This window comes from Miniopterus natalensis, chromosome 7 (assembly GCF_054644295.1).
Source record: "Miniopterus natalensis isolate mMinNat1 chromosome 7, mMinNat1.hap1, whole genome shotgun sequence".
In the NCBI taxonomy this organism is placed as follows: Eukaryota; Metazoa; Chordata; class Mammalia; order Chiroptera; family Miniopteridae; genus Miniopterus; species Miniopterus natalensis.
In genome coordinates, this window is record NC_142087.1 from 59,973,667 (window position 1) to 59,986,190 (window position 12,524).

A 12,524-nucleotide genomic window follows, 5' to 3' on the forward strand; every position below is an offset into this window, starting at 1 on the left:
TAGAGTCCCATACAAATGTCACTTTAGAAATATTTCATGGGTTATCTTCAAACTTGACCCAACACCTTACTTTCAATACATAAAAATGATTTTATGCCCTCCAGGAGGAAAAAAAATCAGCTATAACATTCTTACCCTTATTAAAATTTTTCACATTTCATATGTAATTCATAATTTATTATTTAACTTCAGTATTTTTATACAATGCATATTTTTAAAAACAGGAACCCTGACTTCTCTAAATTTTAAAATCCAAAACAGTGACATAGATTGAGGATAAAGATTTTTATATCAAATAAGGTCCTAGAATAAAGAAATCTCTTCTAATTCTCACTTTTTAAGTTCCTTTACTAGTAAAAGAAACATCAACCTCTTGTTCACCTTCTCTACTCCCTCCTTCCCAGACCCCCAATCCAAACCATAGAAAGACTCAGTGCCCCCCTCCACAGCACCATCCCAATCTACCTGGCGATTCATTGCTGGTACTAGAATGTGGAGTCACCTTAAAGTAAAAGGCAGGGTAAACCTCCCCTCTCCCAAGTTATGTCCAGATAGCGTGGGGAAAAGAGAGGATGGCGAGAGTAAGCCAGGAGCTCCAAAAGACAACTGCAATCGCCAAATGCAAGTTGGCAACTATACTCAAGAGCACTAATTCCCCTGAGCAAATCCACTGCAAACTGTGCTCAATAATCTGAGCTGACAATGATGACTTCCTTGGTAAATGTGACTGATATAAAACGTCAGCACTAACTCTCTCCATGACTGAATTTCAATGTGCTGTATCATCTCACATTTCAGGGGTCTACAAACTTACTTTACAAAGGGCCAGGTAATAATTATTTTAAGCTTTATAGGCCATAAACTGTTACAACAACTCAATTCTGCTCTTACAGCATAAAAACCATAGATATTAATAGATGGGCATGGTTGTATTCTAATAAAACTTTATGTAAAAAAATAGGCGGCAGGACAGATTTCATCCAAAGGCCAGTTTGCCAATCCCTGTGCTAATTTAATTAGTGGGTGTCTGGGGGGGTGTAGGAGCATGATTACTACCGATAATAACAAAAGAGTATTTTAAAGTAGAATGCCCTCAAAACTCACGTAATCAAGTTTTCTGCATGCACAGCAGCCTCCACAATACTAAGTGGTGGTGGTTTAGTGGCTTCTGCTTGCAGCTGCTTCGCATCTTTCCACAAACCGTGGAGCTGTTGGCTCACTGCTTCATTCTTATGCATACCTTCAAACTAACAAAAATTAAAGTGGTCAACAGATTTTTTTTTGCCCCTACATGTTTCTAGAGCAGATATTTTATTACATATATACTGGGCATATGATGAAAAGATTATTATTACAATTAATATAATTCAAAACTCTTCGTTGAACCTGACAGGGATGAGAAAACATTGTCAAACAACTATTTTCAAGAATCTCAGGTTTTTTCATGGACTCAAACTTGAATTAGTTTATTGCTGGTTCAAAGTCTTCTGTAGGATATGTCCTATGTCACTTATGTTTTGACTCCCCAATCTTCATAAAAAATGACTCAATGTCTTCTACCACTGAGTCCCTTCCTGAAGCCCAAGACCCTCCTCTGTTGATCATCTGTCCCCACAGCCTTAACCCCTCTGTTCTCCCAACCCAATAGCACATATAAACTCAGTCTTCAGCCGCCACTACAATGATTATAAGCATCCTTTCTCTGTGAGTAATGTGAACACTGAATTCACAAATTTATTTAATTGGGACTCTATGCCCCTATCAGCGGACATAAATTCCAAATCAAAAGCTCCTGAAGGGCAATGGTCATTTGTTCAGTTTTACACAGCACAGCTCTGACAATGCAACCAACACCTATTTTTTATGATCATAATGATAACTTCCTTCTATAAAATGCACACTGTTGTGGTAAAAATCTTTACAAAACTTCTTGTTTTAAAGAAAAAAAATAGGCTGTTAGTATGAATCAAAAGCCAGGAAAGTGACTATCCAAGAATATATAATGTTAACAATAATTACTTTAGTTTTTACTACTAGAGAAATGAAAGATAAAAAAATTTATTTCCACTAAACCACTTACTGAATCAATACAAATATTAAATTTCAAATCTTTGAAGCTACAGGCCAATGTTTAATAGCTTAAAATGTGATTAGGAATATGTGCAGTCAGCTCTTTTGCCCAATGTCACCAACTACAATGAGACTGGGTCTTTGAGGTCCAGAGCCCTTGGCTGGCCTGGAGAGAAAAAGCCAAACAGAGAGCGAGAGAGAGAACCTGAGAGAAGGAAGGAAGATAGTGAGGATAAAGGAGAGTGGAACGACTAAGGACAAGAGAAAGAACAGAGGTTCACATGACTGGGAAATGTAGAGACAAAACCAAATCCACTTCATAACCCAAACTTTAAAAGCCCCATCCCATGTCATAGAAACTAATGCTGAGGCAAAGAAAATTAACTAGGGTAGGAAAGTTCAGACAGTCTCCCCAAATGTTCATTATTTCCTAGTCTACTTATTTTGTTCATTGTTCCCACCACTGTTGGAAGTTGTCTTTTCTTCCTAGACAGGGCTGAGAGAGATTGAATGACTACCAGCTCATAATTACAAGAAGTCGTAGACAATAGAACAAAGCAGCATGGTGGAAGCCCCTCCTTTTGAGTCATTTTAAGTAGACAAAGAAATTTAAAAGTAGGACATAGCCAGTCCTTTAGCAAGTTTTCACAATAATGTGAGGCCCTCAGTGGGTCTTTTCCATCTTCCATTTCTAGGAATGAACAAATTTTTCACATGACAATAAATCAATTCTGGGTCCCGCAAACAAACCCCACAATACGAAAGTACAACACAAGAAACCCTATTATAAATCACCCCATTTCCTCAGGGAATATCACTGAATTATTAGAGAGGCAACCACAGAAGAAGCACGTCTCAATTCCCATAAAATATATTTGGCTTTTGGGTACCCCAAACAAGCTATACATAGTTCAAACACTTGAAGATGGCTGGAAATTTCCAGGGCGTTTCCTCCCAGAAAAATTCTATCAAGCAATAAAATATTTTCATGATATAATTTGAAATCTTCATAAATGACCCATTAAAATTATTTTAAAACACATTTATATATTTTAATTTTAAAATTTATATTTCAAATATAAAATCATTTCCCATGAAGCTGATTTTAAAAGTGATCCAATCCATGAATTCTCTAATCACTGATAACATTCCGGATTGAATTTCCTAATTTTAGATTCATACAAATGTTACGTTGCCAGAAATAAAGGTAATGAAAAATACAAATATAAAAGTTACTTCTGAGAAGACATTTTAGAGTAAACAGTCACTCAAGGAGATTGATGAAGAATACATTAGAGCCCTGGCCAGTGTGGCTCAGCTGGCTGGGTGTCATCCCGTGCACTAAAAGGTTGCCGACTGATTCCCAGTCAGGGCACATGCCCAGGTTGCAGGATCAATCCTTGGGAGGGGGCATGCAGGAGGCAGTCAACTGATGTTTCCCTCTCACATTGATGTTTCTCTCTCCCTCTCCTTTCCTCTCTCTCTAAAATCAACAAAAATATGTATTTTTTAAAGAATACATTAAAACTGTTAAAATGGAGATGAGCATACACAAAAAACGAAATTTTTGAAAGACAACCAAAAGTCAGTAAAATAAAACTTCCCCAGTTTCTAAAAGCTAACCAACATAGGAGCTATTTTTGTGCAAATGTAGTCAGGCAACAGGTAGGCCTCCGTCTAAGCATTTCTTTCCCAGCTCAGGGAATCTTGAATTCAGGTGTGGACAGAGTGAGGTATGGTGATTAAGGGGCATGTGTTCTAACCAGACTGCCTAGGCCTTCCTGGCTTTGCCACTCACTGGTTGTGTCACCTTAGGTGTGTAACAGGCTCTCTATGCCTCTATTTCTTCACCTGGAAAATGCAGATAATAAAAGTACTCTCTTAGAGGGTTGTGGTAAAGATAAAAATAAGATCTGTAAAGTGTTCAGACAGTGCCTGGCATGAAGCAAGTGCTATGATATGCTGGCTAAAGCTTAACTTCCATTTTGAAGTCCTTCTGAAGTTACAGATCCAAATTAATTTTATTTTTTCAAACTCAAGAAGGTGACTCTAGAGGCAGTTGAATTTGTAATCATATTGTTGCACATCCCTCCATTTGCCTGTTGGCAGGCTCCACCCAGCTGATCTGCTTTCCACAGGTCCTTCCAATGTTTGTCTTCAGTGCCCCCCACCAACTGTCTGCAGCACACAGCCAGAGCTCCCAAGTGATCATCCTTTCCAATGTGAATTCCAACCTTCCCAATGTGGATTCCTACCACCGCTTCTAAAACAACTTGATATAGCCAGCCACTGACCCCTAGATGAAGTCATGTCCACTCCATTTTCACACTCCTTCTTACTAAGTCCAAACTATCATTATCAAAATCTTTTAAGGATCAGTTTAAGGCTTCTCTCTCAAAATCTTCTCAATGATCTGCTTTTCTTTGGATTTCTATCTGTTTTATAGGACTCATCAGCACTTATGGGAACAGGTGATTAGCTGTGTGTGTCTTCTTTCCCCTAAAAACTGTTATATGCTTTGAGACATGGATCACCTGCTATATACTTCTTTCAGTTTTTCTCAATGATATGCCAATTATTAGGGACTCAAATAAAATTCCCTGAATTTTCAAAATAATTTAAGCAATCTTACCTGAACTGTTATAACTGCTGCTCCTTGGCATTTCTTACCACTACTGCCTCTACACTCCAAATGTAGTGTGATCTGTTCTTCTCGATTAACATACTGTTTGGGCATTGTGTCCAACAGCTCACTATCCAGAGCAACCTGCTGAGATTCCCGAAGAGCAGCCGTTCTGAAAAACATCATCCAGAGGTAAAAGAAAGTCTTGGAAAAGGTTTCATGATAAGTGATTAAAGGCTACCAGTTACCCCAGCCTGAATTAGAGCACAGCAAGATAGAAGTATCCCATAGCAAGAAGACCAAAGGTGTGTGCGCCAAGACTTACCCAAATCCTCTCCCTGGCAGTCATGCTCACCAGAAAGTGAAGAAATGAAGAAAAAGTGGGAAAACTTTTTAGCCATAAATAAAGCTCCATTTAGAATTTGTGTTATATCAGTAATGCTTTTTAAGTGGACCCTTAAATATACAAGAACAAATGAGAATTTCATCCTAATTTAACTATCCTAAAGGGGTGACCTTACTTGTAAGTACCACTGATTTCTTAGGTATTAGCAACTCAAATTGAATTGCTAGAAAGTTAATTGGAGAAAGGTAATTGTTTACATGGATGTCAATACTGTTCTAAGCGTAATTATTATTACTTTGTCATGCAGGCCAGTTCATGTATGCATATGTATATGAGCTGAGTGCACACACAATAAATACCTGGACCAAAACAGGTCCAATAAGAGAAAAGAGCCAGTAAGAGATTAGTTCCCAAGGGATTTGCCAAATAGACTCTTTTACTTCATAAAACAAACCTACTATACACACGCTCCTTCTCACAAGATGGCAAACAAGAATCAAAACCCTGAACAGCTGATCATTCTGTATCTCCCATGAACTCAGAACACTAAATGGCTTTCCCGTGCTTCAGTCAATGCCTGTGCCGATTTTTAAAAAACTATGGAGAGTGAAAGAACAAAGCAGTGGCAAACAAAAGTAAACCTCATTTCATACCCTTTAAACACTATCTTTCCATTATCAGAAGGTCTCCTCAGGAGAAGCATAAGAAACACTTAGCTGGCACTGCTGAAGCTCAGAAATGCCACCACAGGAAACAAGTAAAAATTTATAGTCCATGAAAGCACCACATAATTTCAAAGGGATATGAAAAGACTTGTCACAACTTGGTTAACTAAAGTAACTGTCTGGGCCAGTCTCATCCAATTACCCTCATGGCGAGAATGCCAATGAGGATGCTCTTCCAGGTGCTAAATCACACAGGCTGCCAAGGCAGCAGCGCCGAGGCATAATCCGGGAGGTCTCATTGTCTTACCTGGCCTGCTGCTGCAACAGATTCAGGTCTGTGCGCACTAGCTGGGTGGTGTCCTTCTGACTCAGGAGCACAGCAGATGAAATAACTGGCACAGGAGGCCTCACTGGGTGCAGAACAAGGGGAGGTTGGGGAGCATCGTGCTTCCGCAAGTTACTTAAAACCCTCTTTTTAGCTGAAAGAAAATGAAGTCATATTTACTGAGTAATGGTCACTACTAGGTAGTAACGTACTAATTAGGGGCAAAGCCCTGCCTATTACCTTCATAAAAAATACTGGAGATCTACAGAATACATAATAAAGGCCTAAATAAATAAAATCATTTTATTTCTTACAACCTTTGAGGAAGCACCTACAAGCCTACTAATATTCTACCAGGAACTGGGAGATCAGGAGCATGAGGTGTGATGAAATAGAATTCCTACCCTCAAAAAATCTTAATGATAGTTAAAGAGTTAAAGCTCACCATCTTAAATTACCCTAGATAGCCTTGCATGATGCGCTGAGGTGTTGGGACTTATGCTAGTACAAAAGGGATCTAGTGAAAAGCTCTAAGTAAGCTTGAGAAAGATGGTAGCTACCACCAGACAATGGATTAGGGGGATGGGGCAGGTAGTCCAGTTAAACTTTTAATGCAATCACCCGGATAAACTTCATAGGAGTGGGAGAACAAGGATTGAGCATTATGGAATGCAGCTAAGCAAAAAATCTTAAATTAGGACAAGATTTAGACAAAAGGGCTGAAAGTAGTAGAGTTAAAATGAATAAAGACATGGGCACTAACTCCCAAAGAACTTATGTTTATGTCATCATATAGTCATTCATTCATTCATTCATTCATTTACTTATTCATTCACTCAATAAACGATTTATGGAGCCCAAATAAGAAATCAGGTGTCCCATAAGAAAAATAAAGGTAAATCTGTACCATCCAACTTTGCACCAGATTACACATTATCTCATACTGGTGGGTCCAAGTTAAATGTTTATATTTCTACATCTACTACAGAGCTGAACACACAGTAGGTGTCCAATATATCCTGTCTTCCCTCCCTCTCTCTTTACTGCACTATACACATACCACACCACAGGTGGGAACCTAAGAGCATGAAGAAAAGCTGCCACATACCTGACTCTTTTCAATAGTAAAATAACAGGGAAAAGAGAGGTCAAGGGAGTTTCAAGTCAATAAGTCAAGTCAACAAGTACTTAAGGTACTACTTAAGGAATTTCTTATTCCATTCCAAATGTAGCGTTCAATTTTCTATACTTGTTAAGGAAAATTTTAAAAAATTTAATAGCCATCACTTTACTTGGCATAAGAAGACTTCTATTGTTTGTACCCCAAACAGATGGAATTTAACATTCCAAACAGGTCAAGTACAGGATCATCCCTTATAGCTGGGGTTTTTCCACTAGAACTACCACTCTGCACAGAATGTAACAAAGCTGGATATTCATCACTGGATAAGACTCCTGATTATGTTCAGGTTTCTTTCAAGCAACATTTTAGGCCATGATTTTAAAGGAAAACTGGAGGCTCTTTTTCTAAATCAATATTATTTATCATGAGAAAAAAAAAATCAAGGATATTTTAAATGTAAAATAAAAGACAGGAAAAAAATTCAGAACATTTTTAACTATAGTCACCACTCCGGACCAAAAAAAATTATGAAGCCAACAAAACAAATTTAATTCAAGAAAAAGAAGCTGGTGTCACAGTGTGTAATAAGCTGTGAAGTACTGCTAAAATTAATTCTACCATCACAACCACAAGTTCCATCATTTGATGTAATCATCATTTAACCTGCTATTATCTGCAAAAAACTTAAAGCTTATTATTTTAAAATCTAGGACTTAATTTAATTTAGAACTGTAACCTATATTGATCACCAGAAACAAGAGACAGGATAGTAAGTGATGAAGAACAGGGTCCCGGGAGCAAGATGGCTCTACCACTTACCAGCTTTGTGACTCAGGCAAGCTACCTAACCCCTTTGCCTCCCAGGGCCATTATCTGCTCAACGAGGATGAAACTCACAGGGTTGTTGGGAGGGCTAAATCAATTCATATGAAGTACTGGGACAGAGTCTGGAACAAGCTAAAGGCTTAATAAATTACTAGTTTTACTGCAGAGAGACAAATCAGCCTTCTAGGGCAGTGTTAAGGCAATGTGAAAGCACTACAGATGGGAGGACATGAACAGAGAAGTATTCACCAGCTTCCAGATTTACAAACATATTTCTTCTTCTTATTTAACAAACTTTCAGGAATAGAAAATGAGACTCGATACGGCTGGGTTGAGGGCAACTTTTACACCTTCCTCTATAGACTTCTCCATATTGTTTAATTGTTTTTCAATGAACACATATAACTTTTATGATTGGAGGGAAAAAACTATTACTACTTCAGGAGGAAAAAGTGGGGAGAAAGATGTTGGAGGGAAAAATTTTAAAGCCTCAGATGAGACTGTCCAGCACCTTCATTTTACAGATGAGTGGACTAAAGCCAAGAGAGGTTCCTCTTTTTCTCTGATCACACAGCTAATTAGATGGTTAGTGGCAGAGCTGGAACAGGAAGATATTTTTACCTTTCTCTGAATCACTTCAGTGCTCTACGACATTATATATTATTATATTTTGTTCAATTAATTAAATTTACAATTTTGTTGTATGTCCTACATTTTAAACATATATTCAGTAATTAAAATCAGTAAATAACCCCAAATATTGCTTTATGTTATTTTTGTTATAAGATACATCATCAACTTTCCAGACTGAGTTTTTGTGACCTAGCATAGAAAACTAGCAGGTAAGTTATAAAATTGTTTCTCTAGAAAAATGCACTGTGAGAAACAACCAACTTAAACTTAGACACTTTGGGAACATGATCCATGTGTATTGTATGGTAAAAGTTCCAGACACAGAGAAAAAGTTTATAAAAGAAAAGACTTCTGAATTTTAAAACTGCAAATCCAAATTAATAAAATTTAAAGCTGCACTTTACACACTGATGTGAATTAAAATGTCTTTTCAAAGCATCAAAGAGAAAATGAACCACAAACATACTTAATCACTTTCCAGTCTCAGGTAAAACCATATGTCTCAGTTTGGGCCAATGCAATGTAACTGGATAGTCTGTAAGCAGGTTCTTAAAAGATTTTTCTTCCTGCTGAGTGAACTGTGAATGTGACCATAATCTTAAGCGACCTTGGACCATAAGTAGATGTCATATGTGAAAACACTGGGGCAACCGGATAGAAGGAGCAGGGGTCCTTGAAGGCTTGTAGGTAATGAAGCTACTGCTCTGAAATGCCTGCTTCCAGACTCCTTTTACATGAGAAAAATTAAATTAAATCTCTATCTTATTTAAGCCATTACTATTTTGGAATTTTCTTTTACTCATAGCCTAACCTAATACTAAGTGGTAGACAAGTTAACTATGAACTCCTAAAAAAGCAATTCTTACTGAAGGAATACACTGTGTACACCTTAACCTTCAATGGCTCTGAGTCAGTCACTCATTCATTCATTCATTCATTCATTCAGAGGGGCTGATGCTCATATGACTCACCCAGAAAAGGATCAGTGAAGTCTAGCTGAACTGACAAAGTGCAGGATGTGGAATGGGACTCAACTTTGGTCTGAGTCCACAGACCAACAGTTTCCTGAAACTCGTAATGTATGCGTTCCATGTTCAAATATTCCATCCACAGATCCTAGAATGAAACCACAGGACTTTAACTTTCACAGATATATTCACATATAAATCCATACGTTTAACTATAAAGTGAACCAGGAAGTTTGAACACAAAGTGGTCCATTCCAAGTTCTCCGGCATTAGGATGAATCGCATTTAAAATTGATACTCTAACAATCTTAGCAAGAATCTCAAAACTTTTTTGATAAGTACCATGATCAGAAAAAATAATTTTAACAGCCCCACTAAGTGTATAGTTATAAATTATACACATATATTACTGAGCTAAGAAATTAGAAGACACAGGTAAATAACAGAAATTTTACAGAGATAAAAATAAATATAGTGAAAATAATTAAATCTGGATTAGATCAAACTTTACGTCCCATTAACAATTTATAGGAAATTTAGGCAATAGAAAAGCATATTAAAGTTCACCACACAGTAAGCAAAATCTAGACTGTGGGGAAACTATGGACAAACTACCCAGTTTCTTCAACAAAAAATTGCAAGGGGGGAAAAGGACTATGGGGAGAACCTTCAAATGAAATGGGCTTATAAAAGCCATGAACCAATCACAAAATGCAGATCCTGATTCAAACAAGCTGTAAAAATAAATAAACAAAATTTTTATGACATTGATGAGGCAATAAGAAACTGAAACACTCACTAAATGTTTGATTTTAATAGCCTATTACTGTTCTTCAGATGTAGACGCTATTGGGTGATGTTCTTTTTTAATCGTCTTTTTCTCTCTCATCATCAAAAGGGATTCAGGGACAAAGGAAGTGCCTGCAAACAGGGCAGGCGCATGCACGCTCTCAATCCTCACCTTTTAACGTCCCAAATGCTCTCCAGGGTTAGCTCCCAGATAATATGGTGGAGGGTGTGGGAGAACTACGGATGAAACTGGACACACGGTACATGGGAGGGAGGGGAGAAAGGGCATGTCCATTATACTATTCTATTTTCTGCATGACTGAATTTTTTCATGGTAAAAGGTGAAATAAATAAGTAAATAAAATGAGAAGAAACAGGACTTCTGGTATTTTCTTCCCACAATCCTTTGAGCTGTCTTGCATATTTTGACTGCATACTTCACTTGGGTGATCACTATATGTTAGAATGGTGACTCACTTTAATGAGAAAGAGCCAACCACCAATGAACACTAAAAACTACTTCAAATAGTAATAGCAGGTGATCAGTTACAGACTTCAGTTTTGTGCACCATGATTTTCTTTTTTTAAAGTGTTCTAAAGGATTCCTCTGAACCTAAAAATGTCCCTGGCTTCATATTAGCACATTGCCATGAAGTCCCAAATCATTATTTCCAAACTAACCATGGCATAGGGCATACCAGACTCACAGAAGGAACTCCAAAGTCATCCTGATCACAAGACTGGGTCCTAGATGCACCCAACTGTTCAAGGCACTACTTCTCCTTTAAGTGGAGTCACTGTGTCACCTCGTCTGCCTCTGTGCCAAGTAAATGCTGACAGAGGCTAACAATTAGAGAAGAATCCTGAGAATCAGTGATAGGTTAAGCAGAGATGCCTCAGAAAACACAAAAAGACAGAAAAATTCTGAACTTGAATTACAGATCAAAAATAGAAGATATAAAATCAAATGGCAAGTAAAGACAAGAAAGACAAAGCAATTAATTCTGTGGATGCTGGGGAGTCAAGATAAATATCAAAGAATCAAAAGAGCTATGATTAATGTTTTAAAACACCAAGTACCTACACGCACAAAACCTTGGATAAGGCCTTGGTGTATGGAGTATAAAGAAATGGGTATGGAACCTCACTCAGGATTTCAAGACACCAAGGTCACTTAGTTATTTCTCCTATTTCTCTGGTTCTACACTCTCAGTCTTATTTTTCTGTGCCTTAAATGTTCCTAGTCCTCAGGTATTCATCTTAATCTAAATGCTCTATTACCATTAAACCCCCATCTCCTACACTGCCTCATTCCTGAATTCTATACCTGTATATCCCCTCCCCTCTCACGCTTTGATGGAGGGCTCTCTTTGCAGCCCCTCCAGCACTTCCTTTTCCAGTGTTTCCTATCTTTGTAAACAGTATCTCTAGCTGCCCAACCTGGAAATTTGGAAGTACTTGTGTATCTAATCAGTCCTACTACCACATCAATCCTACTGTGTATCTAAAAATCCTACTGATCCTAATTCTTCCTAAATATATTTTTAACTCATTCATTTATTTAATTACTCCCATTATTTCAATAGCTCTCCAAACAGACTTCAGGAGGAAAAATCCAAATTTTTTAGAAAAGCATATATGGCCCTTAGAGAGTTGTCCCTATTCACCTCTCTGGTTTCATCTGTTGTTCCCAACTGCTCTGCCCCAAGCTCTACCTTTCTGAACATGCCATGCTCTCTCACCTGCCATGTCTTTGCATGTACTGGTCTTCCTGCTGGCAACATCCTCTCTGCCTCTCCTCATCACCATGCCTTTCCTTTCAATCTGACCAATTCTCCTTATCCTTCAGGGCTCAACTCGAAGATCACCCCAGCCCCAGTCTGAATCAGGTGCTATTCCTCTGTGTTCCCACAGCACCCTGTACATTCTACTCCCATAGTCTTTATCATTAGATGTAATAATTGTTTAGTCCCCCATTTGACAGTAAGCTCCTTGAAGGCAGGGACTGTGTCAGGTTTCTTTTTGTATCTTTGACATTTGATACCTGACACCTTAAAAGCGCTAAATAAATACTCGTGGAAGGAAGAGAAGGAAAGAAGAAAGAAATGACGGGAGTAAAGAGAGAGAGATAGGGAGGGAGGGAAGAAGGAAAGGAGG

The 12,524-nt window shown here is 37.9% G+C and overlaps 1 protein-coding gene across 2 annotated transcripts in view; it reads right to left on the bottom strand.

Annotated features, from left to right (window-relative positions):
- The window catches only part of EPG5 (ectopic P-granules 5 autophagy tethering factor), an 81,644-nt gene that overhangs the window by 24,073 nt on the left and 45,047 nt on the right, over window positions 1-12,524 (bottom strand). For both annotated transcript variants that reach the window (XM_016225043.2, XM_016225042.2), the window contains exons 25-28: window positions 9,582-9,726; window positions 6,012-6,183; window positions 4,703-4,865; window positions 1,105-1,247 (exon numbers count right to left, since the gene is read on the bottom strand). In XM_016225043.2, the coding sequence (XP_016080529.2) occupies window positions 1,105-1,247; window positions 4,703-4,865; window positions 6,012-6,183; window positions 9,582-9,726 (623 nt within the window). The remainder of the gene's footprint in view (window positions 1-1,104; window positions 1,248-4,702; window positions 4,866-6,011; window positions 6,184-9,581; window positions 9,727-12,524) is intronic.